The sequence below is a fragment of the Polypterus senegalus genome, chromosome 9, assembly GCF_016835505.1.
Source record: "Polypterus senegalus isolate Bchr_013 chromosome 9, ASM1683550v1, whole genome shotgun sequence".
Lineage (NCBI taxonomy): Eukaryota > Metazoa > Chordata > Cladistia > Polypteriformes > Polypteridae > Polypterus > Polypterus senegalus.
In genome coordinates this window covers 78,251,551-78,279,206 of record NC_053162.1, presented here as the reverse complement: position 1 = coordinate 78,279,206, position 27,656 = coordinate 78,251,551, and the positions used below count along the sequence as shown (strand labels likewise).

The 27,656-nt window shown below is 37.6% G+C and overlaps 1 protein-coding gene across 1 annotated transcript in view; it reads right to left on the bottom strand.

Annotated features, from left to right (window-relative positions):
• Window positions 1-27,656, bottom strand: part of LOC120534874 (polyamine-modulated factor 1-binding protein 1) — a 373,314-nt gene that overhangs the window by 123,915 nt on the left and 221,743 nt on the right. Inside the window, exon 10 of the mRNA XM_039762390.1 lies at window positions 20,095-20,169. Coding sequence (XP_039618324.1) covers window positions 20,095-20,169 — 75 coding nt within the window. The remainder of the gene's footprint in view (window positions 1-20,094; window positions 20,170-27,656) is intronic.

The window sequence follows — 27,656 nt, the reverse complement described above, 5'->3', positions numbered from 1 at the left end:
TTCAGTGTTTTATATCCTTCAATACCAAAGCATTCCTTCCTATATTATTATATAGTGTGTGTATATATATATATATATATATATATATATATATATATATATATATAATGCTAACAATTCTGAAATTTCTTGCATGGAAACACAAGTGCAATGAAGAGAAATACTCTTATGTGCTTTTTCATAACCTTAATGAACCAATGTTGTGAACAGTGCCTGACAATATCCTCTTTAAATTCCTGCAGATTTAAATATTTTTAATTAGTTATCTGCAACTCTTTTTTTCAGTTTTCCAGGACAATGAATATATTCCTCAGCTCTCATTTCTCTTTCTCAAAGCTCAGTTCATAAATATGTTTTTTTTTCTTCAATATGCTGGAAAATTCCAAGCCAATTACTGAAGTGGCAGGTGAAATGGGAATGTACTGTAAAAGAAATCAGTGGTTACCATGGAGATCTGGTGAGAGAAGCAGATTGTATGTAATCACATGACCCAATCCGCTGCATAAAGTAATGCTAACACTCTGTAGACCAAAGGACGCTTAACCTCAATAGCTGCAAGCAATTGTCGTCTATTCAATTGAATTTATTTGCAATTTTTGTCCGAGGTCAGAGTAACAATGTCTCAACTGCTGTGGCTGCTGTGGTTTTTTTTACCTTTTTTATGTGAGGAATAAAAACACAAGTCATGTGCTTAAATTTTGTTTTGATATTTATTTTGCATTTCATTTTCTGTGATGATTTAAAAGAGGGGGATGAGATGCCATTTTATATTTGAGTCGGACAGAGAAACAATCTATACTTTAAGATGTTAATCCTCAGACATACAGTATGGAGTAGAAATTCAATCAATAGTCATCATCAGAACATTAGGGTATTTGATTTCTTTAACAATTCATACCCATTGCAAAACTGAACAGAAAAGTTGTGCCCTGAAGGAGGGCTTTTGGAATTCAATTTTTACTTTATGGTTTTGAATACAAATATGAAGTTAGTTTTGCCAATATATTTTGAACAGAGAGTCAATATCACAGTAAAGTATTACAATAAAACTTGACTCATAATGTATTACTATTTTAAACACTGAGAAGTCAATACATTTAAAAAAAAAAGTAACCATAAAATAAATATAGTAAAACATATTATTTTGCAGTCTGGACTGATTGTTCATGTACTGATGGTTTTGACATGGAACTGTTTACAAAGCACATTGCTTTTAAAAGAGAAACAACTGTGCGATATTTTCAAAGTTAATAATTGTCATCAACAGGGGGAGCAACCTGTTTGCAGCCTGCATGTTGAAGGAGATATGTATGTAGTAGAAGAATATCATGAGAGTTGCACAAATGCAATTAAATCAGGCTAGATAAAAGGGCAGCAAACTGGACACTTGTGATCAGCAGGAGTATAGTAAGGTAGGATTCTACCTACAGTATAGAAAACAGGGAATGATTCTGGGACATCGGCCACAGGAATATATAATATTACATATGAACCACTAGTATGCAGTAATTCTTAAAACTTTATCTTTATGGACTTGTGAACAGTAGTGCTAGGCTATACGACACACAAAATCAAACAAAATACTCAGTCATTTACTTTGAAAAGACATTATGACAGCTCTGTCAGTGTTTTGAACTTATTTATTTCAATTCAGGATTGTTCAAATCTGCATCCTAACAGCCTGAGTCAGCAATCCCAACAGAAATGACAACAAGGTTCAAATCGTCCCCAGAGACAGAGCACTAGTCCAGCACAGGAAGCACACATTCTCTTGACTCAGTGATCTTTATTTTTTGGTAACTACCCTAATTATATTAACCCCATATATTCTAGGCCACTGTTTGTTAAATCTCTATAACGCGAAACCGGTTATTATAGGATCATTTTCAAATTTAAGCCAATGAAGTTACACTGTTTTTTCTACAAACCTAGGCTGCTGTAACCTTCTTCAGGTATCACCTATAATTAGCCTAGTGACCCTTTTTTACTGGGATCTGAAGCACTTCAATAAATGGCAGGAATCATGTGAGTTCCACCTCTAGCAGTTCATTTTGCTTCTTGCCACTCCTATTTGTATCTGTTGATATGAAACACTTATTACTTTATAGTCCATGTTGAGGGCATGGGAAATAAAAAGACAAAGCTCTGATAGTGGCATTGCTCAAACAGTGACTTTGTTTTTCCAGAGCAACAGCCATCATTTGAGGATCCTACTTTGTGTTTTTGAATTTTAAAGTTAGTCTTACATTCTGGTTCTTGTTCAGATCTACAGCTCGTGATCCTCTATTTTTAAATTATTTATATTATGCTTAATGTTATCCTTTTCCTGGTTCTGTATGACAGCTTTTGTCCACTGTTTTTGGGACTGACAAAAAGTTAATTAAAACAGGTCTTTTATGTATTTGCTGATACAGCTCTGCAGGTTAACTTAGGTGTGGCACTTCCAAAAATGCTTTATAGGGTGGCATGATGCACTTCAGTCCTGCAGCTTGGCTATTCTAGCAGGAAAGACATAAATCACATTTGGCAGCATGAATATCAAAACTTTCACTCATCTCTTAGAGGACACAGAGGTGTCTGTGTTAGAAAACTGCTCAAAATTACAGAAGCAATCTGTGTAAAAATAGTCTAGATTTGGAGGGCAAGTGGATGATTTGGGTAAACCTGTAAAACAGCCATTAAAGCAGTGATGATGATGATGTTCAAATTGTGATTTCTGTTTAGTGACAGATGAAATAACCAGGCAAAAGGAAAAGAAGAAGGCCTAAGAGAAGGTTTATGGATGTGGTGAGAGAGGACATGCAGGTGAAGGGTGTAACACAGCAAGATGCAGAGGACAGTGTGGGGTACAGCCTGGACACAGACAGGCAGACATGTTGGTTCACCACACACGTTTTATTTTCAATTCTATTTACAGTGCACAACCCAGTGCTGCAGCACCAATCACCCCTTCAAGTCCCGGCCAACACAATGCCTTGCTCAGTCCTCAGACTGCCTCCACTCTTCTCCTTCGAGCTCCGTCCACTTCCACTCGACTCTTGCCGTTGACTGGAGGGAGGCGGCCCCTTTTATGCATGACCGGATGGGGGGCTCCAGGTGCTTCCTGAGGAGCCTCTGCTGACACACCCCCATGTGGCGGAAGCACCAACCGTGTAGCCGGAAGTCCTCCCGGTGTTCCTGATTTACTTTCCCCCAGCACTTCCTGGTGTGGCGGAAGTGCTGAGGTCCAGGGCTCCCAAGGCATTGGGGCGCCCCCTGGCGGTGACCACGGGACCCTACAGGGTTGGGCTTCTAAGCCCTCTACCCGTGCCATAGAAATCTTTGGTGTCAATAAATAGTTGATTTATAAAAGAAGCCCGTCAGGACAAACACAGAGGGAATAATCAACATAATAAAGCAATAAATAAATAACTTGATGTGGAAATTTCAAACGCTCTGTATCTGAGAAAGCTAAAAAGGTCTGGACCTTAAACCAGTAGATAAAGCCGCACTTCTTGTATTCCCTGTCAAATACAGCAGAATGGCTTTCCATCAAATTAAAAAAAACATTTACATGCACAAAATTATGAGCATTCATGTTATGCTGTAGTTTGGGTGCCAAAGCAAATGTTTAAGTTTCCCTGCAATCATTTTTAATATAAGGCTGTGTCCATATGCACACAAAGGCTGTGTTCAAGTGATTCACATTTCACTTTTGGATACGGCACTCGGTTACCTCCTGTAGTTGTAACAGCTCGGATATGTCTGGACAAGAGGTCATGATAGCCCTGCAAGCTCTACACAGCAGGGATTTCCCACATGTTCAATTACTAGGCTGCAACCCAGTTAAGACCCCATGGAAAGTACAAACCAAGTGTCTTAGAGATCTGAAAATTGGATTTCCTAAAGGCAAGTGGAATCAACAGGTGAACAAACATAGCAATTATGTGCAATGTCTAAAAGATTTCTAAAAGAGGAGTAGACACATTTATACAGTATATCTATCTACTCATCTATTTACCAACCCACTTCATACACTTACACACAAATTAACAGTGGGAGAGTTTAATGTTGCCAATCAAAAAAGCCTATAGACAAAGAAGGAAATTCAAACTTGACATAGACAGTGAGTAGGGTGGGATTCAGATCTAGTAAATCTAGTCTTAGTAAACTGGAGCGTACCTTGGAAGGACTGAGAGCAGGCAGGAAGCTACCCTGAAGAAAATGTCTTCTATTGTGGGTTACACACAAGCACGCAGTCTCTTAGCTGTCAATTAATATTATGTAATATAAGTTCACTTTAAGTCTATTTTGGGGGTTTTATATGTGAGGTTTTCATTTCACACCTTAGATTTCACTTTTACTCTTGTTTTGTGGGTGTTGATTCACTTTACAGTGATTTTTTTCATTTACTAGATGGCTTGTTGTTCACACATCCTTGTGTCCCTGTTCACATTATCACAAGAACTATAATTACCAGTAGTTTAAGTATAAATATGGCAGTGCACATCAGTTTTGGGATCCTTCAGTGAATATTCCAAAAAACATTATTCCTGCAATAGTTAGCTTTTTTCTAAGCAGGTATTAGATTAGATTTTATTTTAGTTTTGTATTTCTGTTCTGTTTCCTGACATTTGATTTTGCATTGCCCTTTGGTGACATAATGCCTCAACAGTTTTGTTTTTCTGGCCTTGACACTTATCAGTTTCTTACCACATCTTTTGGCCCCAGGATCAACTCTTGATTGTGCTCACAATAAAGCCTGGGCAAACTCTTAATTGTGTCCTGACAACTAACTGGCATGCCTTTGGGATTGTGAAAGGCAAACTAACTCAGACTAGAGAAGAATATATAAACACACAGGATTCAAATGCAGAATGCTGGATCTGTGAGGCAGTAGCACTTTCCACTATTTCATCATATTTCTACAAATATAAAAATAATACCTTGAAGTAATGATCATACATACAGTAAATAAATAATACATTTTTAAACTTGCTTAATCCAATTCAGAGTGGTAGTAGTAATGCTCAGTGAGTTTAAAATTCCTTTATAACTCTAAACGCAATGTGACAGGATAGAGTTATGTCTCGTTTCTGCTTAGCTGGCATCCACCACCTAATGACCCTGAACTTGTATAATTGAGTTGTACAGATGAGTTAGATAGATGGATGAATTGTGATCTTCCTCATTGATAGTTGCATAGTATATATCATTCCACTGCCATATATACTTGAACACCTTAGTTCTTCTACAGGTTCTCACTGTCATCTCTTTTACTAGAACAAACATAAACATTTCAAGCTGCCATTTTGTTTTACAATCTGTTTTAACCATGGCAGGCTCAATGTTTGTCAAAGACTGTCCCAGAAACAGCACACAAAAGACAACTTTGGGTAGGATGCCTCTTACTCATACCAACACAATCATTTTAAGTAACCAGATCAAAGTAACAGCACATCATTGTACAGGGGAAGGTTGTGAGGTCTACAGAGAAACACAGGAGGATATGTAAGCTCCAAACCTAAAGCACTCCACCTGGGAATCAAACTATGTTGCAGTACAGTTATCCACAAACTGCTCCTCATTACTCTTGAGGAATTCTGCTGTTGTTTCAAGACTGATAGTCTTCTCAGTTTGAAACTGGCATTGGAGGTATGATGGCTAGTCCTGCTATCTCATAGTCTGTCTGTTGACTATCTATGTGAAGTTCACAAAACCTCCCCATCACTGTATGTATTCATCCCTAGAATTCTACCTTAGTTTAACTAGTGACTATAAACTGGCCTGTGTGGGTGTTTAGGGGAGTGTGTTCTGTGATGGACTGGTACACCATCCTGCCTGCCTTCTCACCAAAGCCTCAGGGATACAGCCAGACCCCAACAACCCTGAAATGGATTAAGTAAATTCAAAAATGTATGACTTTATTGCCTATATTGTCTTTGTATTACAAAGGGCCGTCCTAATTCCAGGCTTTAACCATGAATGTGAACCCTCCTAATGACTTTTCATTTACAATGTGGCTATTCAAACAGTTACCGGAGATACTGGAGATTACATGCTCTGTGATGAACATTAACAGCTAGACTAGTAGTGCCTGACCACAAAATTTGCCTTACACAAACCGTTATCTTCCAGCACTGTAACGCCTAAGATTGCACCATACAGCCTCAAAGGCTCTTGCATCTAATTAATCATTACATTCTCTTAGACACTCTCCACCACCAGGCGTCTAGGTGAAATGGTCATGGCTAAATAAATAAATCAACCAATAAATCTTTCCTAGTGAAGAACAAAACAGGATTTTCAGTCTGGCTATTTACAAATCAAAACTTATTACCCTTAAATTTAAAAACAAAAATTGGTGTTACATGAGAGAGCAGCAAATAGCAGAATTTTAAATAAATAAATAAAAATCCTGGTATAGCAATTACCGATCTAATCAGGGCTTTCTGCATGAGGGTTCGGCTCCCATATCTTGCTCCCATTTGCATCATAACACAGCGTGCAATATTAATTTCCGAGTTTACTGCTTATTGGAAGTGCAAAGTATGAAAAGCCATTAAGGCTGCAAATGGGAAAGCAATTTGCTGTCACACGGATTCGGCTCTATTAAAGAGAAAAATCTTGTTAACCATTTGGAATTAGAGTCATTTGGCAAAAGGCATTCTGCCTCACTCGACTAAAATAAGTAATTATGCTTTCCTTCTCACTCTCTCTCCCTCTCTCTCTCTGTTTCATTTGCAAGGCATGAGAGAGAGAGAGAGAGAGGGAGAGGGAGAGGGGGGGAAGCAGTGAGGCAGGCAGAAAGAGAAGATGGCAGGGGTGAATAAGTGGATGCAAAGGCAATTAAAGTTGGTAGCTAGCTATTTAGTTAATACATGGTATAAAAAGAAAACGCACACACACACACCCACACCACACTTGCTGGCGAGACTTTCTTCATCCTTCTTTTTTTTTTTTTGTCCCTTATGAAACACAAATACTCCCACTTATTCCACCATTTCTAACCTTCTTATTATTTCTCCAGAGAGGAAACCAATCCCCCACAATCCCAATGTCTGGGCTGTTTTAAGAGCAGGCTGGCTATTAAAGCTACAGTCAGATCACCTTTATTGCTCTGTATTTAGATTAACCCTTTTGCATCTTGAAAAGCATCTATCTATTATCTCCAGAGATGTTTTTCTTGGCTCCTGTATCTCGACAGCATATAAACACTGCTCAACCACCTCTCTCCCTAATGGATAATACTGTTAATTCTTAAGTCGGGAGCTTGAAAATGATCTAATCTGCAGCCTTAGCAGACACATGTCATTTTAATATTGTTGCTAAGCCTGGCTGTTCACATGGAGAAGGAAACGGTCTACAACAAAGAAAATCTAAGCAAAGGGTAGTAAAACATACAGGTACTTACTGCAGGAGTAGGATACAATAGACTGTCGGTCAGGGTTTTCTTTTCAAATCCTTCAGACTTATTGTATAAAGATGTCCTTGCATAATAGTGCCTGATGTCTTGGCATATGTTAGATTTCCTCTGAGCTGATACAACGTCACCATCCTAAGTGAACACTTTTTTCTTAAGTACAGCAATCAATACATAACACAGGACTATTAGCACTCACACCACTACATTTAGAGAGTTTTTATTTACAGGTCAACAACTGCATGAGTATTTCTTGGATCACAGTATTGTATGATGTTACATTTAATGTATGGTTTTTCTATTCATTGTCTATTGTTAGTAATGTAATACTCTAATTAGGCTGTAGGGCACATGCAAAAGAGAATTTAATTGTACTGTTTAATCTCACAATAAACTTGAATTTAAACCTAACATTCTCAAACAGACTTAATCAAATCCAGGGGAATGGTCATTGGCTGCAAGACAGGAACCAACTCTGGATAAAGCTTGATGGAGTCTATTCCAGGGCCCACACACCCACACTCACACATACTCTCACAGTGTCCAAGTCAGAATCACTTCAAATTTTCTCTACACATCCCAAAGTAATAAATACATCAATGTTTATTTTTCAATTATTGCTTTCACAAAAATTAAAAAGCAGCATGTGATGCACTCTATTTAGTCATCCTTTATGCTGCCGACACCCAAAATCTAACCTAATGAGAGCGAACATAGCTGTATGCATGAATGTGGCCATTGACGGAATGACGCCCATCCCATGATGCATCTTTTCTGCTGAAACAGACTCAGGCTTCAATTGACCTCATTGAGGATCATGGCAGCCTGTCTAGGGTGGGTTTTTGCATATTGAATCCAGGAATTCCTGGATTCAAGTACGAAACAGAAGATACAGAAAACGATGTGATATATGAATCATTCACTGCAAGCACTACCAGCAAATACTTAAAAGCACAGAATAATAAAACCAGAATCAGAATATACAAGTGAGTAATGCAGTACAGCATGACAGAACTACTTAATAGTATATCTAAGAGGAAATAAAGAGACACATTAAATGTCACAGACTGTTTAAGAAATGCAAGGATCAAAATGTAAGAAAAATGACGATTCCTCAGTTCTAGCTCTTATATTACGACTAAAGAAGACTCATGGGGCAAAATGAAAAGCATGTCATAGTCGAATGTTCCTTATATGTTCATAGACATCAACCAGTAGCAGAGTATTTTACCATGTAAGCCATTATGGATGCAATGAGAAATCAAGCAAAATGACACCTTTAGTTAGGTAAATAAAAAGACTACATTATGCAAGATTTCGAGGCAACTCGGGCCCTTCTTCAGGCAAGATGTAAAACAGAAACTGTAATCTTTTTAATTAGCCAATAAAAGGTTTCATTTTGCTGGACTCCGCCTAGACATCAACGGCGAAAATTTGAGTAACATGAAGAGCCAAAAGAGATTTCTTGAAAAATAACCATACATAAGACATACTATACAAGGAACTCCTCTTATTCTTACCTGACTATTCCCTGATGACAATTATATGGGGTAAAATTATGTAGACACTGGTGAAAGTTATCTGCAATGTGCTGAATGCCATAATGATAATACCTTGGTTAATTTACTAAGAGTATGAAATTTAATTAAGGTTTCTGTTTGCAAACAGGTAACAGCATCACCAAGTTAGCTGACAAGATGAAAAGGAGGCTCACTAACAGCTGTTAATCCAACAGCAGCTAAATAACTTTTTCATATTTAGGTTATTACAGCTGTATTACTGATGGACTTACAGATTAGGTCAGCATCGTCTAAACCTTTGTCATTTTTAAATCTACTTTATCTGCAATGTTCACTTTCTCTTAACTGCCTAACCTCATTCAATGTTCTTCCATCCAACAAATAAAAAGAAAACCAATGAGATGGAATGCACTTACACTGTTAAAGGTTTATCTGCAAGCTACACAGCAAAAAGAAAAAAAAAAGTCTGCTAACCCTGTGAGGTCATTAAGCTGACAAAAAGACAAACAGACACAATACTAGGGATCAAAGTGAGGCATTGTAATCTCGTCCTGAACCCCCACATCCATAACCTCCAGTGCTAGAGCTGCATCCCTAGCCTAGTCTCATTAACACACACCTCTGACATCATTAAGACATTTCCAGGAAAATTAATTGAAAGACAGATTAAAAATAAATTAAGAAAAATGTGTTGCAGAATGCCTTTGCGCACTTCATAAATCACCCTGCAAAGCCAGGAGCTGGCTCCCCATAATTAACTGCAGACTATTTATTTTATCCTGACGGTATAAATTAGAATTCAGACACACAGATTATATTAGGGGTGTCTGTCATGCGGAACTGTGGCTGGATGTGCAGAATATTTTAAGGATACAAAGAGGAGGTGGGGGAATAGACGATGAACCACAGAGAGTGGGGAAAGATTGGGGTGAAGAAGATAATACTGGGGATAGACTAATGTTTATAATTCATGCGTACCAGTATACTTTACATGGTGACATTTATATATATAATATAAAAAAAAAACTGCTTTTAGCTTTACCTATGAAACATGCCATGTCATTTAGAAGAAAAACTGAAAAGAAAAAATCAGTTGTAATCATGACAGACATATTTAGTAAACACATACAATATGCATTGAAAACAGAATATATATATCAGGTTTCTAAAGCATATTTACAGAGTTACATGAATGCAAATGAGTATAAAAATACTCACACACTAAGTCAGAACATTAGTGTATTTAATAAAACCAATTATCTATACGCACTGTACAGTACATTCAATTTATTCTTATAAGGCTCAGTTCCACATTGTCCAGAGCACTAAGTACATTCAAAGGCTTCATGACACCATTTCTACATAGAATGTCTTACTTCAGAAGCCTTAGTCTACCCTATCAGTAATGAACATAAGGCAGAGATGAACCCCTCATCATAGGAACGTTTATGCACACACCTGCACTCATTCATATCAGGATAATTTAGAGCTGCAAATCGCCAGGCAGCATATTTTTAAGACTGGGAGGAACTCACACAAATACATGTAAACTATACACAGAAGGCTCCCAGCTAGGAAACAGAATAAAAGTTGACATCATATTACAAAGCTGCTCAACTATGTACACATACAGTATATATATGTCCATAGGTCTGCATCGCACTCTGATTATATACCAGGTAACGCTTGTGGTTTGTTGGCCATTCGGCAAACAATCACCATGCCCTTTCAGTAGCAAAAAGCAGATCATAGACATGTTATAGGGTGCCTGTCAAATAATACAAAGAGTACATAACACGTGTTTCACCCTAATTAGGGCTCATCAGGTGTATGCACCTTTGCAGGGGTTGAACCTCGGACCAACCACAAGAATTACCTGGTAGGTGGCCACCCAAATAACCAGATTATGATTCAGACCTATGGATACAATACTCTTATCTACACTTGCCAAGAAAGCGAACCAGCCTCTGTGGCGCAACATCTGAGGCTTTGCCTCAAGCGCTGACATTTGATGTTTGGTCCCCGCAAGGGGAAGCAAAAGTGCATACACCTGATGAGCCCCAATTAGGGCAAAACACATGTTGTAAACTCTTTGTATTACATTATACCATATATTTATATACACACACACACACACCATGGAGACAGTGTTCATGAACAAATACGTCTCCATGGTGAGTCAGTGGTTAACACCTTATGGTTTGAACTGTCTGAGTTCAAATAGAACACTCATTTACTATCTGTGTGGAGTTTGCATGTTCTCTTCATGGGTTTTCCTCCGAGTGTTCTGGCTTTCCTTACACATCCCAAAGACATGTGATGCTCGCAGAACTGCTGATTCTAAATTGGCCAGGTGTGAGTGCGAGCGTGGGTGTGTGCATGAACAGGCTCTGCCAAGCGAAACTAATTTGGATTAAGTGGCTTTGAGAATATTGTGCTATATTACGTTATGTATTCATTCATCCATTCATATAACCTGAAAGGGAGGTAGGTCTTTACACATAAACCAGTGTAAAACCAACAACGGATGGAGTTTCACTTCACAACAAGGCACATTCAAACATACTCACACTTATCCAGGTTAAGTGAGTCAATACTATAGATAGTATAGAGTATATGAGAGACAGTGTATAGGTTCCTGTTTTGAACTTCAATAAACTATTTTTTTTTTGTTTTAAATGAATGCAGTATATGCATATATAAATCTAGACACATATTGGTCCTGAACTGCATGTTAAAATTTGGGAAAAAACAGAAAGATGAACTGAAGTATATTTCTAACACGTTGGTTCCTTTTCCATTTTAGAATACCCCCCATTACCTGGAAACTGCTGTTCTTACTTAACATATTAAATCATTTCGGCCACGAAGCATAAAGGTATTTCAGTGTCAGTGAGTACGATTTTTTTTAAATAATTGTAGTTCTTTATTAATGTACAAAATCTTTTTCTTTGACAATTATTCAGTTGCCCTGTAAACCTTAAATATGTATTGCTAGAATGAGACATCCGGCCTGAAGTATCTGGGGGCTGACTTAATTTTTATTTTTGTAGTTTTATTTGTAGTTGCGACTCAGTCAGGGACATACTACACATTGGAGGAAGAATTAAACTGGGCAGCTCTAGGGTTTAAAGTCCATTGTCTTAGCCCCCACAGACAGTCCTCTAACAATGAAATTAGCTGACAAGTTTTAATCACCAAACACAACATTTTTTTTCTTTTTTACAGGTAATAAAACATTCACACCTATGTACAGTGGCTCAGCATTTGATCTGCTCTAGAAGTTACAGTCTGAAACACGCCCAAAGCTTCTCCTCGGCATATCTACCCATTCATGTAGACTGTGTCTGGTTTCAAGCAAAAATCATAACTGAGAAATCTTTTAATCCTATTTATTACTGCGACAAGACTTCAGAGACTGATGGCACTGATCTATGAAAGGTACAAAGCACAATGAATAGGAATTATGATGAGTAAGTTTCTTCATTCCAGTTTCTTGGGATGTGATTAGGAGGTAAAATAGACATTGTTGTATTTCTCCTCACTGCATTCAAAGTACAGGAGCAGGCTAAGCACAAAATCCAACCAGGCAGATGGCCAAATAGACTAATGAATGTGCACATATTTTCATGCTTCTTAAGGAAAGATCCTCCTTAGCACACCATGGTAAATGTGTAAAACTGCTATGTGAAATCTGTAGGCATCTCAGAGCTCCTTCAGTTCAAAAACAACTGCTATAATTACATAAAAATAAAGGGTATCTTTAAAATGAACAATGCATTCATGGGCATGCCAAACACACACACACTACATACACTGCTCAAGTATTCCATATTTAAATTCTTTGCACATTTGTGGGCAATATTTTGAATTTCATTATGAAATACACTCTGGAATATGGGAGGTCTGTTACATCATATTAACTAATACAAGTACCCAACCATTTTCTCAATCCATGTAGCTCAAACAAGGATGTGAGAAGCTGTAGTTTCTGCTGGAAGAACTGACAAGGATCAACCTGAGATTGATGTGCAAATTGGTTTTCAAAAAGACAGATGAATGAATACATCCATCTGTCCACTAAAGAACCTGCTTAATGAGGGGCAACGGAAGCAAGGAGAAGACAGATAGATCACTTTGTTTAATTTTCTGTCAATAGCATTTATTTAGAAGATTACAATTAAGAGTACAATTTACCTCGCAACAAGGCAGCAAATAAACAAACTGTTGACCACATTACTAAATTAGTTCAGTGAAAGTGAGCATGGTTGTAAGAATGTGTACCCTACAACCAGTGCTCTATATCTGGGTCTACTTCCACCATATATCCTATGCTTCCATGATAAGTACCAGTTACCCATGATCTGGAGCTAGATGAGGAAATAAGAAAATGGAGCGATGCCTCACAGACTGTGTCTAGCTTTGTTGCTATGCTTGCACCATTCTTCATCCATTTTGAAATGGATTAGTCAGAGGTGTTTAAGTAACATAATTAAGTACAAAAACTGATGCAACTAAATGTATTTTTTCAAACATTAAGTAAGCTACAACATGCTGAAGTGCACATCTAGCTTATGCAGATTACACACGCCACATAAAGTCAAAGAATAAGAACATGTCTGCTAAAGGTGAATGCAGCAGAATTCCTACATTGTGCTTTGCAACATCAGTGAGACATCGATAATACAAACACATGTGCCCATTTTCACGATTCAGTGCACCGCAGATTTTCTAATGTCAAATGGTGGCTTTAAGTATAGAAAGGTGTGATTTGATAGTATCCATTATTTTAAACTTCCATTTGCTACAGGCCTGCAGTGTTTCATTCTCATATCTCCATGTAAAAGTAACATTTTTAAGGCGCCATCAATGTTCAGTTATCAAAGCATCTTTGGAAGTGTGTGGGTGTGGCAGTTGCTTCTTTAAATCGCTCCACTAGGGGAAGATATTATCACACTTATTTTCACAATATTCTGTTATTTCATTCTGCAGATATATTTTGAAATATTTATCTAAGAAGAAAAAGAAATCCTGCTTGAATTTAGCTAAACAATAAAAAAGGTAAACTTCCTTATTTCACAAGCCCAATATAACTTACTGTGGCTGTATTATTTATATCTATAATTCTCTCTCACATTTAAATCAATAATATTATCCTCAAAATAAACAAGGGACTGACTAATATTATTACAATGACAAAGAGCCTGGACAGAATCAGAGCCTTCTCTAAGGAAGTATACTGTACCATGAGCTATGTATAAAATGGATCAAACACACAAAATCATTTTCAGTAATGTTCAATCTTTCATATTTTTACAAAAGCACTGCCTTGCTATTTTCAAATGTAAAAACTAAGTAGAACATACTGTACCCCCAGCCATGATTCTGCTAGGGAAGTCACAGGCAAGCATATCTTCACATATTACAGCCAGGTTTATATATAAATAGCCTCAAAATGTCAAACAAAAGTGTCTAATTGCTGTATTTTTAGAATGCACAGGCTCAGTTATACATATGCTATGGCTATAAAGTAACTGCTATACTACTTCTGGCCATTAGGTGCCTCTCTTTCCCTGCAGAAGTCCACAGCTCAAAGAGATCCTTCACCCCCTCCTACTCCTCCCATCCCCAATCCCCCATCTCCAGATAATATATACACCATCATTTGAAAATGGCAGCTTTTTGAAAATTCACCTTGATTATCAGACATTAAAAGTGACTTATCCAGCGCTGAGTGTCTGGCTGGGGGATGGCTGTAGACAGCAGAACAATGCAGCTCGCTTGGTATTAACGCCTCATCGGGACGCACAGGGAAGCAAGGGGAGGCAGTTCTTTGTTCTCTCCCACATCCAATTATTTTTAACGCGTGCCTCTTTTCACAACGGCAAGCAGGAGTTTAATTTTAATGCATTCCAAAACCCGCTATTCTTAAAGAGAAAAGGGACAAACCCTTGATGCTGAGAATTACACACAAACGCAGTTCTGTACACACAAATATTGAAACAGAGCACAGAACCAAAACTGTCAATAATCAAAAGCCTAAACCGAGATATGCAAAATTTGCAAGAAAGAAACCTAAAAAATAAACAAATGGCAACCTCAGCTGAACATGAATGCTAGCCATTATCTAGGTGTTTTGGATCTTTAGTTTCAACATATATTTTTATAGGACTTTTTGAATGCAAATTTTTTACCATTTTTATATACTGAATTTCAGCAATACATTTTTGAGCAAAATTAAACTAAGTGAACAACTGCATAATACATAGTCAGCATCTCATAATCTGACAAAAAGCAATCAGTTTATTTACAGTAAAAAGGTGTTTGATGCTGTTGTTTCCTCTTCATAGACCGAATCAAATAACCCAACCTGCACTGTGGATGACACCCTGCCTTTACAAAAATGAAAACGGGTGGCACAGTGGGAAGTACTACTGCTTCAATGATCCAGTGTCCTGGGTTTGAATCCCACACACAGGTGTTTTGTGTGTGGAGAATTGTGTGTTTTCCTCTGCATAGCTTTGTCCTGCCACATACTCATGACATGTCTGCTAGAAGAACTGATGATTCTAAATTAGCCCTTTGTCGGTGTAGGTATGAGCATGAGCAGGTCCTGCACCCTTTTTAGAACTGCTTCTTGCCTTGTGCCCAGAGCTGACTATGGAGGGATGAACTATTCTGCTCAGTACTCCAGGGCTAAGCTTGAAATACCTGAAACTCTATAATACTGGGTGTTTAGAAATAATGTATGGATGGATTTGGTTCCTATACTGTACATTGTATGATGCAATGTATATAATGCAACAATGCATTATTGTAATTGGTGATTTGCCAAGTACTGTATGTATTGATCTGTAGGTTAAGTATCTCTTAGTAACACCATTTTCACACCTGCTTAGTCCAAATCAGAGTCGTGGGGACCATAGCCTACTTCCTAGTTCTGAGCACAAGGCAGGAAGCAGTTCTACACAGGGTGCCAGTCCTTGCCAGACCCACTCATGCTCATACCCACACCCACAAAGGGCCAATTTGGAATCATCAGTTCATCTAACAGGCATGTCACGAGAAGAATGTGTAAATTTCACAAAGATACCGAATCTGTGAAGCAGCAGCGTTAATGAATGTGGCATTGTGTTGTGCCAATTTAAAAAAAAAAAACAGAAGAAATACAATAATTATAGTTGTGCTTTTTGGGTGTTATGAAGAAAAGCTATTAAATACTGTAAACGCAAGAGTCCCAAAGCACCTCAGCACAGAGAGCATGAGCAAAAGAAGTATTTACAGCTTCACTATTTAACAAAATTTGACACTTTACTTTCTTCTGTTTTCCATATAGGCATCTTACTCTAATAAAACTGGTAACACTAGAGAATGTTGTGTATAACAACATATAAAACTAGCACCTCTTCTCAAACTCCAATGCTTCTGTTCTAAAATACCCCTTTTCCTCCTAAGGACTAAACCAAACATTTCTGGTTAATTAGTGATATTATAAATTATCCCTGCACATGAGAAATTAGGTGTATAGAATACTATATATGTGTGTGTACTACAGTATGTAGCACATCACTGTATACTCCATTCAGCCAGCAACACATCTTCGACTTGCCTTTGGAAACCGGCTAACTCGGCTCTTGTATAGGGGGCTGACAGTGCACACTCAGACTTAGATGATTGAGGAAGGATAAAATCAACTGGGAACACTATTAACTGGACATACATTTATTAATAAGACTAACACAACATACAAGATAAGTACATATGGTCAAAGAACAAAAGAATCCACGGCAAATTGGGTAAAAAACTAATTCTAAGGAGTAGGGAGCACATCAAAAGTCACAAACATCAGAATACACATACACACACACAAAATGGATGTGGCTAGCACATGACTGTCTCTGTATTTATGACATGTGTACAGTATACAGCATGAATTAACCAAAATATACCCAAGATGTAAACCATTACTTCATTTGAAAATTTTGAGTTTTAAAAGCTCAAAGTTTAAATTATGGATTTAATTCACAATTCAAGAAAGACTTTCTTTCAAAGTCCTAAATATGAATGCCAAATTTTCAGAACTTCTGAGAAGTGTTTTAGCTGTTGTTGCTACTGGCTTTAAAATTTTTAAACTTCAAAAGCTTAAAGCTGAATACTTAGGATCCATCCCAAACCTAATCAACTTTTCAGATAATGACTGCAAATTTTCAAAAATGTTTCATAACAAAACATTTTTGATTTGATTTACTTTGTTAACCCCTATGGGGAAATTGTCTTTTGTCACATGACCTTTGGGTTTGATTTGCTTACAAATTTGGTCCACAAACTCACACAGAAACACATCTTTCCAAAACTGCAGAAAACATGCTTTAGGGAAGCCAAAACATGTTTTTTTCATAGAAAAAGTTGATTTTTAATGAAAACAGTACTTCTACCATAAAAGAAGTATGGACAGAATGAAAAAGCACAAGAAATATGAAGTGTATAATAAGATGACTTAGAATGGAGTGTGCATTAAGTGATTAGATAAATAAAACAGCAAATTACAGCAGAACAGGCTCAGATAACTAATAGGTAATTGAGGTTACCCGGAAAACTGCATATAGGAAGCCTGCTTATGAACAGTCTGTTAGTGGGGAGGCAAGGCCAGAAACACAATATAGGTGAGGGTGTGGCCAGGAAACAAAGAGTATGTGGAAGGTGGGGCCCGAGGGAGTTTGGTATATGTTAGAGAGTGCAGCCTAACTGATATTCCACTCAGAATGGAAATCTGCCCCCCTTTTTTAACTCTTTTGTGACCCTGACGGTGAAACTTTAGAGTTCCATCCATCCATTGTCTAACCTGCTGAATCCGAATACAGGGTCACGGGGTTCTGCTGGAGCCAATCCCAGCCAACACAGGGCACAAGGCAGGAACCAATCCTGGGCAGGGTGCCAACCCACCGCAGGACACACACAAACACACCCACACACCAAGCACACACTAGGGCCAATTTAGAATTGCCAATCCACCTAACCTGCATGTCTTTGGATTGCGGGAGGAAACCGGAGCGCCTGGAGGAAACCCACGCAGACACGGGGAGAACATACAAACTCCACGCAGGGAGGACCCGGGAAGCAAACCCAGGTCTCCTAACTGCGAGGCAGCAGCGCTACCACTGCGCCACCGTGCCGCCCACTTTAGAGTTTATATTATATATTTGTTTTGATGAATTTTGTGAATAATTGTATTACTACTTTAATACTTAGCAATTTTAGCACCCAACTTGTTAGTTGTAGGAACTAAAAAATGAATCCAAATTCTGCCAGGCTCAAAGATGTGTAATCTAAAAAGCAAATGAATTCTTAAATATATAGCTTAAATGGTAGTTAAAAACAGTTTTTCTTTACCCTTTGAGCAACACAAATTCTATTTTTTTTTTTAACTTAAAAAGACTTGTCACCAATGATGCACAGAAAAATTGCTAAAATCAGTAGTAACCACCTGCTTATGCAGTATAACACTACAGTAAGAATATTTGGGGATGTAGTGGATTTGTGTTTTTGAGAAACTGACAGCTCATTTACAGTACATTGGCCATTTTAAGGACGGATACAAGTTAGCTTTGGTCTAAGTGTATACATCATCCATCCCCTTATCCATCTTCCAGTTTGCTTTCTTTCGAGAAACAGATGAAATGAAAGCCAGTTCTAAGAATTTAAATATAAATACAGCTTACACAAGGGAAAGGTGTCAAAAGTCAAAAATCCCTGCAGCAATGCCTGTCTTGTTTGATTGTGTATAATATGATATTGTGCACAATGTTTTTCTGTTTGAAAGGAAAAAAATCAATCTCAACTTAGTACATTCAGGCATGAAACAAGAATGTTTCGCTCCATTTTCAAAGTTGCAAATCTTCATGAAACTTGCTCCACACATTTACCTGTTTGTAAATGAGGCAGATAATGATAGGTAACTAAGAACAATTTCACTTCTAAAATGATGATGTGAGTTCAGCTAGCGTCAGGTTTGTTTAATGTTACTTGTTTTGAGGTACACAGCCAGTAGTGGGGAGTGAATTTAAAGCCTTACGTACTCAAGACCATAGCCACTACATCTCACTGAACTTCAACATTTTTATTCATCTCTCACTTGATCCTTTCTCAAATCTGCTTTATCCAGTTTGAGATTATGAAGAGTTGGAGCCTAATCTGCCAATGATGAGTCTAAACATAGCTAAACATATTATTTGTACATATATGCTCTTAAAGTTTACCTCCTACAGCTGCAGCATATCAGGAAATGAAAGCACAAGATTTTAGGGAAAACTAAGGGTCTGCTTCCAAAAAAAAAAATTTTAATTAAATGTCAAAATTATAACCTAACAAGGCCAGAAAGTGTTTTTTTAAGTATTATCCAAAAGTACTGTGTGACAACCATTTAAATAGGTAGGACATGATAACATCATGTCACATGACCTGCAACAAGTGCCTTTGCTATTAGCACTATGGCTTCTACTATGAAATTCAACAGAAAATGGTGAAGCACATGATGAAAACAAGACATTGTAATGAAATCAATAAAATAACATTAAAAATGATTAAGTGTAAAAAAAAGTATTGAAAACACTAAATAACAATTGAGGAATAACAAATATGACTCTAAATGAGAATGTTAGCATTCATCTCAACATAATGTTCTGACCATGACTTGGGAGTGTAAGGAGGAATCAGAACCTTCAGATGACAGCTACATCCATGCAGGGTAAACCAGCAAATGGTACATGAAAAGAACCCAAAGCAAGAATTGTACAAAGGCCCATGCACTGTGTCCATTGTGCCACTGTTCTAGCTAAAAAAAAAAAAACCACCTTTCATGATGGTAAAGTGAAGAATACTAAAAATGTAATATCAGGAAAGAAGAAAACACTTTGTTCGTGGTTTCTGCTTGCTGTAATCAATCCCATCAGAATTAGGTGTAAGGCGGGAAACAAATATTGGTGTTAAATTAACTCAGGCACAGACCATTACTGTATTTAATTGGATGATTTAAATTTGTCTAAGATCTGTGTTAAAAGAAATGTTAGTGGGTGACCACAAACTGTCCAGATTTAATGACTTTCAAGTGAAAATATTTTACTAACAAGTACATGAGTGAGATAGTGGAGCTAAGTATGCAAAACATTGTCTTACCTCTTTCACTACAACATTGTGCTTAAATTTTAGGCTGTCCAGCTCATCCTGAAGCGTAGCTTGGTCCTGCTCTGCCTGTTAAAATCAAAAAACAGTAAAGAAAGTTTCATTTTTATACAAGGCTGGTTTAAATTGCCTGTAAAACGAAAAACATGGTTTTGCTCTATAGTAAACAGCTCTGCAGCAAGGAGTAAACAGCATTCAATAATAAGATTATTCAACAAATCAAACATTCAAAACAATGAGCTGAAAACAGATTTTAGCTACAAAAAGCAATATGGCAAGATAAAGGGATCTATTGAACTCTATGAATAGACACTTCACAGACAAGCTGGCCCGACACTTTAAGCAGGTTCCCAGCTAATGTCAATAAGAACAAAATAAATGCACTCTTTTTTCCCTTAATTACTGGAAGCAATGCAATCTGTTCTCAAACAATCTGTACTCAGATCATGTCAGAGGGTGGTGTGGGGAAGGAGGGGGCTAGAAAGGGTTGTAATTTGTGGCTGAGCCAGCATTATTTGAATTAAATACTGGTGGCAGCACATATGTGTCATTAAATCAGAGTGGAGCATGAGGGAGAGCGAAAGAAAGTCAACAAAGGTGAAACAGCAAGGTGGGTGGAAAAAGCACAATAAGAAACGTATCAAATGCCAAAAAGTCCTTATATTAAAATTGCTTCAATTATTATGGCTCACAAAATGTTATGAAGCTTTAATATGTAAAATCATAATCAAATTTAGGCATTACCTTTTCTTACTTGTAGATTCTAAAAAATATATTAGCCTGGATAATAATAATTTCATCCACCCATTCATCTATATTCTAACAGTTTTCAGGAGCTCTTGCCTAACTTATCATTTTCAGATACTATTATCATATAGGGAACTAATGCATCTCATACTGGATCTGACAGTCAGTCAGTCATTTTCCAACCTGCTATATTCTAACACAGGGTCATGGGGATACTGAATCTGAATATGTCTATTTTACCCAACTAATCTTTTTTTGTTCAGGTTGTGAGAAGAAACACTCAGCCTACAAAGATAGTGATCAATCTATGAGACAAATTTGGGTGTTTTAAGCTTTGAAGCAGCAGCAACAACGGCAAAAACCATCCCTCAATGTATCAAAAGTTTATCACTGGCCATCCTAACGTACACAAAGCCAATTTAGAGCTATGAACTGACTTAAAATACACAGACTGTGGAGTACTAAGGCAAAACCTATTTGAGATGCACAGAGAATGTGTAAACTCCAAACAGGCACTGATCATACAGGAAGTTGAAAGTGGATCTCTATAATATCTATTGTGCTACTTTAGGACATAAGAACATACATTTGACAAATGACAGGAGACCATTCTGTCCATGAAGCATGTTTGTTTAGTTAATAGCTAAGGTGACCCATATATCTCATCCACATTCTTCTCAAAGGTTGTCAAGGTTTTGGCTTTAGCTACATGTCTTGGTACTAGTCTTTGCGTAGAGAAGTGCTTGCTGGCTTCAGTCTTAAATGCACTTCCCCTTAATTTTCACTGATGCCCTCAGGTATGTGATTCACCCTTAAGCCAAAAGAATGCTGCTGGATCTACTTTACTTAAAAACATTAAATAACAATCCTTTCATCCATACTTTAGGGGTCTGTGGAGTGATAATATATTCCAGCAGGACAGGCACAGGGTTAAAATGAATCCTGGGTTGACTACAGTCCATTTCTGTGCGCATACAGTTTTTGAGACTCATATTATCAATAGTGAGTCAAAGAAATGGTAGTACCTGGATAAACCCCACGCACATTCCACAAAGCCAGTAACCAAATAACAAACTGAAGCTAAGCCCCTGGAGTTGTGAGGTTTCAGTGATTTAAGCCTAAGAAATTGTATATCATGCATGGTCGCCAGGATCAGACATGTAGCCATTTCATTTTAAAGAACCACAGGCTTAAAGAAATCTATAGTAATTGAGTTCACATGAAACTCTAGAACTTTGATTAAAAAGGTCAAACTAAAATAGATAATCATGTTATTTAATGTAGGAAACACTTTATTATAACTTTTATTAATGTTATTAACAAACATAACATAATGCTTCAGAAAAGTCTTCTTGAAAAGAAAATTTGAATTGGGTTCCTCAACATTTTTGTATTTCATACAATCTATGGAGACACAGCAGAAGACTGCTTCTGCTTGCAACTGGAACAATCTCATCAGAAATCTTTGAACCTAAGTTGAGTGTAAGAGTGGGTATTTCCTCTGTGAAACGCAGGTGCCCTATCCTGGACTGATTTGTCTTGTGCCCAATGTTGCCAGGCAGACCCCAATTCCATACAGCTCTGCACTGAAAAGAGCAGAAATCAGAAAACGGAATGATCATGCTGAATATGCTGTATGGACTTTATAATTATGCCCAAAATGTTCCTAGTTTCTTCATGAGATCACTTCTTTTAGAGCGAGCCAGCTTGAGCACCAGAAAAGACTAAACAGACTGAGAAGAAGCAAACATGAGGACAGGAAAGGTGAATGGCAATGTCAGGTGATGTTGTATCTAAAACTGTGCAAATCAACCATCCCCCAGTCCTTACCGAGATGGAAAGATGGAAAAACAGGAATTGGGGGGTCAGGGTATCTTTAGAAAAGCAGAAAAGAACAGAAAGATCAACATTGAATGATGAAAATCACAATCCTTTGTACATAACTGTTACAACAAATGATGGATCCCTTTGTTTGATTCCTGCAGTTAACCATAATTGGGAGCCTAATTTTATTTTCCAATTTTTCCTTCATTTTATTTTAAATGCTTTGAGGCAAAATGTTTATTTCTGCATATTAGAGTTTAGTTTAATCTATAAAACGCAAAAAACTACCAAGTTAATGAAATTTAATAAATACAATATTGCAATCACAGGTTTGTAGTCAGGCTGGCGTACATTTCTATGACTTTAGCAGGAAGCATAAAATTTATTTGACATATTCATTTCAGATTTCTAGGACAGGCTCTCTGAGAAAGAAGTAATTTTGAATTTCTTATACTTGTACAATACCATCTGTGTGTCTTTAAGCTGTTCTTTGTGACAAATATGCAATGCTCAACCGGATTTATATCAGTACTGTAAACTGCTTTTTCCTTCATCTAAAAATATTTGTATTGACCTCTTGAGCATTGCAAAGACTTTCACAAGCTAAACCCAACTGTTTAGATAATATTTTTAATCTTCACTCAGGATTTTCTGTATTTTCCTAATTGGAGCTATCCAGGATGCTGAATATGGACATAATATTTTTTCATTGTGAGACAAATACAAAGAATAAGGATGTGAACTACATACAGTATGATTTAAAACCATTAATCATTATGGCTCAGGAAACATATACAAAAGTGTCCTTACCATTTTTAAGCTTAATGCCTAAGAGCTAAGCTAAACAATATCTCTGGATGAATAATGATATTTAATTTAATTTAATGGGGCACCTACAGTAACTGGCAAAAAAGATTCCTAGCACCAAACATGGTGCAATTCTGGGGAAAAGTGTTACAACTGACCTTCAGAAAAGACAGCCGACAAACACACACACACACACACACACACACAAACAAACCTACAAAAGAAGAGTGCAACATAACATGCTTATGTAGAAAGGCAGGAATGCTATGGGTGGTAGATTCTGTTAGGTGTGATACCCTGAAAGTGCAATGGACAGTGGCACCAGTACAATGCAAAGCTGATCCCACAGAATTTAGGGATACAAGACCAGAACATAGCTTATAACATAACATGCGTTATTTTTATATATCCAGTATTAGAGAATTACAGGTATTTCAAGCTTAGTCCAGGAGTACTGAGCACAACATTGAATGGTATAACAGTTAACTCTTTGAGGGCGGAATATTTTTTCCAAAAAACAGTTTTCTGAAAAGCAATGGCTTCACACAGAAATCAACATAAAACATCTGTTGCTACATGCACTTTTTTGATTGCTTGTATCAAAATCAGAGTCCGACAAGTCATAGTCCAATTCAGAGAGAATAGGCAAAATGTCATCCATGAAGTATGTTGCATTATGCATCCGCTTTGATCTGTCGCCATTTTTGCCGTTGTTTGCACCTTGCTACTCAACGGAGAGCAGGAAAGCTAACTTTCCTTCTAGCAACAAGAGTCCAACTAAAACATAAAAGTTGGTTTTGTCACAGTTTACAGTTGATTACCATCATCAACTCCTCCTTTTAACAAAAGTTGACATCAGCCCTGAAAGAGTTAATTCCAGCACATTCACACCAGAACAGTTAAAAGCTGTCAATTAACCCAGCACTGTTTCTTTGGAATTTGGAGGGAAAAAAACCCCAGAAAACTCAGTGGTCAAAAAACTAAAAGACATAATCTAAATAAAGAAGGCAAAACTAAAAGACTTGAAATGTGATACTTGAAAAACTACCTTAAACTGTCATAGGGTTGCTCACAATTAACTGTGGTTTCAGCCGGCAGTTTACACATTAAGTTTATGTTAAAGCTACATTACGTTTGACTGTAAAAGGTGTAAAATCATGCACATTGAATCATCTCAAAATAAAATGAATCATCAACACAGCAGAGACAGATAGAAGAGGCCACTTTAATAAAGTATGTCTTAGTTTTAACGATTAAACTCTTCTTGCATGTAGCAATGTTCTTTTGAATAAACTGGTTAAATATTATGAAGATTTAAATGCAATAAATGAGCCAATACTAAATAAGTCTTACTGAAGTTATTGTTGCTGGTCACCTTCATTCAATTAATTAGCTAACGCCTAAATTCAATGGGAATAAATGAGTGGAAAGCATTGATTTTTATTTTTACATTTATTGACACTTTTCATCCAAATCATAACCCATTTTTAGCCATCCATGCAGCATTTTCCAACATTCTTGTTGACTTTTATTTTCTTACAACTGAAATATTATTTGTTTTAAAGTAAAAATAGAAAGCATTTCTATTTAAAAAGTGTAACACACAGTATCAGGGTAATGCATTTCCTGTTTGTGATATGCGCTGATTTTTCTGAAATATCCATTTCAAAGTTTTTGGCAAAAATGCACGTTTTGAAAGTTTAACAACCTGACATGTGCATTATGCAACGCCAGCAATGTGAGATTTTGTTTCACATTGTTAGCTGTTGTACAGCATTAGTCATTGGATTCTATTATTTCATAAACCTTTTTTCTTCTCCATTCTGCATGAAAACAAGAGATTAAACATTTTTCTCAGTCATTATTGCAATCTACATGTGGTAAGTAACATATAAAAAAAAGTAATTTTTGGATGGATTATTTCTCTAAGCAACGTGGAATGTGGTGTAGTATGGCGTCATTGAATAGAGTGTTCATTAAAATGGTAATTATCACTAGGTGTAACCTCCAAATGGCAAAGAGTACGAATTTAAGATAATTCCGATGCTTGTAAGTAAAAACATATTTCCAGTAAGTTTTAAGTAAAATGTATATAACACATATGAGTAAGGAATGAAAGAGACTGAAAGCATCTTAAAAAATTTTAGGCTAAATTAGACCATGCTTTGCACAAACTGAATTAGAATATATAATGTCTAAAGTTGATTTAAACTGATCATCTGAAAACTAGTGTTTTATTTAATTTTTATTGTTTCAAATGATTTGATAATAAATCTGGAAACCACATCACCAGCTCAAAAGTTTAAAGCAAGTTTCCACCAAACAAGTGCACTGATTTTTTTCTTTTTTTTTTTTCAAACGAACAAAAAAAAAATCACGTGTTTTGCGGACTTGGAAAAGACGTTCGACCGTGTCCCTCGGGGAATCCTGTGTGGGGTGCTCCGGGAGTATGGGGTACCGGACCCCTTGATAAGGGCTGTTCAGTCCCTGTACAACCAGTATCAGAGCTTGGTCGGCATTCCCGGCAGTAAGTCAAACCCATTTCCAGGGAGAGTTGGACTTCGCCAGGGCCACCCTTTGTCAACGATTCTGTTCATAACTTTTATGGACAGAATTTCTAGGCACGGCCAGGGTGTTGAGGGGGTCCGGTTTGGTGGACTCAGGGTTGGGTCACTGCTTTTTGCAGATGATGTTGTCCTGTTTGCTTCATCAGGCCGTGATCTTCAGCTCTCTCTTAATCGGTTAGCAGCTTAGTGTGAAGCGGCTGGGATGGGAATCAGCACCTCCAAATCCGAGACCATGGTCCTCAGCTGGAAAAGGGTGGAGTGCCCTCTCAGGGTTGGGAGCGAGATTCTGCCCCAAGTGGAGAAGTTCAAGTATCTCAGGGTCTTGTTCATGAGTGAGGGAAGAATGGAGCATGAGATTGACAGGTGGATCGGTGCGGCGTCCACAGTGATGTGGGCTCTGCATCGGTCTGTCATTGTGAAAAAGGAGCTGAGCCGTAAGACAAAGCTCTCAATTTACCAGTCGATCTATGTCCCTACACTCACCTATGGTCATGAGCTGTAGGTAGTGACTGAAAGAACGAGATTGTGAGTACAAGCAGCTGAAATGAGTTTCCTCTGCAGGGTGTCTGGGCTTTCCCTTAAAGATAGGGTGAGAAGCTCAGTCATCCGGGAGGGGCTCAGAGTAGAGCCGCTGCTCCTCCGCATTAAGAAGAGTCAGATGAGGTGGCTCGGGCATCTGATGAGGATGCCTCCTGGACGCCGCCCTGGGGAGGTGTTCCGGGCATGTCTAACCGGGAGGAAGCCCCGTGGAAGACCCAGGACACTCTGGAGAGACTATGTCTCCCGGCTGGCCTGAGAACACCTCGGAATTACCCCGGAACAGCTAGAAGAAGTGGCCAGGGAAAGGGAAGTCTGGGCATCTCTACTCAAGCTGCTGCCCCCGTGACCCAACCTCAGATATGCGGAAGAGGATGGATGGATGGATGGAAGTGCACTAAATTGACCAACATATTCTGCATATCTGCAGTGGGCTGGCGCCCTGCCCGGGGTTTGTTTCCTGCCTTGCGCCCTGTGTTGGCTGGGATTGGCTCCAACAGACCCCCGTGACCCTGTAGTTAGGATATAGCGGGTTGGATAATGGATGGATATTCTGCATATATTCTATACTGGATTTATTCTTGTTAGGCCTTTAATCATTAAATTAGCTAATGCAGTGCAAGACACACACACGCACACACACACACACATATACTGTATGTACAGTGTATGCTTATTCTAAAGGAAGAAAAAATACCTCTAAAATTCTCCATTTAATATTTATGGAGAAGGGATAATCACATTACTCCATAAAACATAGTGTCATTACATACTCTAACAATTTTCAAGAAAAGTACCAAAGTATAACTCTCATTTTGCTTTTTTCATCAAATTCACAATATTTAAGGTGAAAAACACTGGGAGAAAGTAAATATTACTAGATACAGTACTTACTGTGCTGGACATTTTTATAGTAACACTAATGCATAGAAAAAATATTTCTCAGGTGAACTTTTAGAGGCTGCACATATCTCTGTATAGATGACTCTTGAAATTAAATCATTCCTTTGAAAATTATGTTCAATGTCATGACTGTCTTTACTTATTAATAGAAATTAAGACATTTCTGTCTGC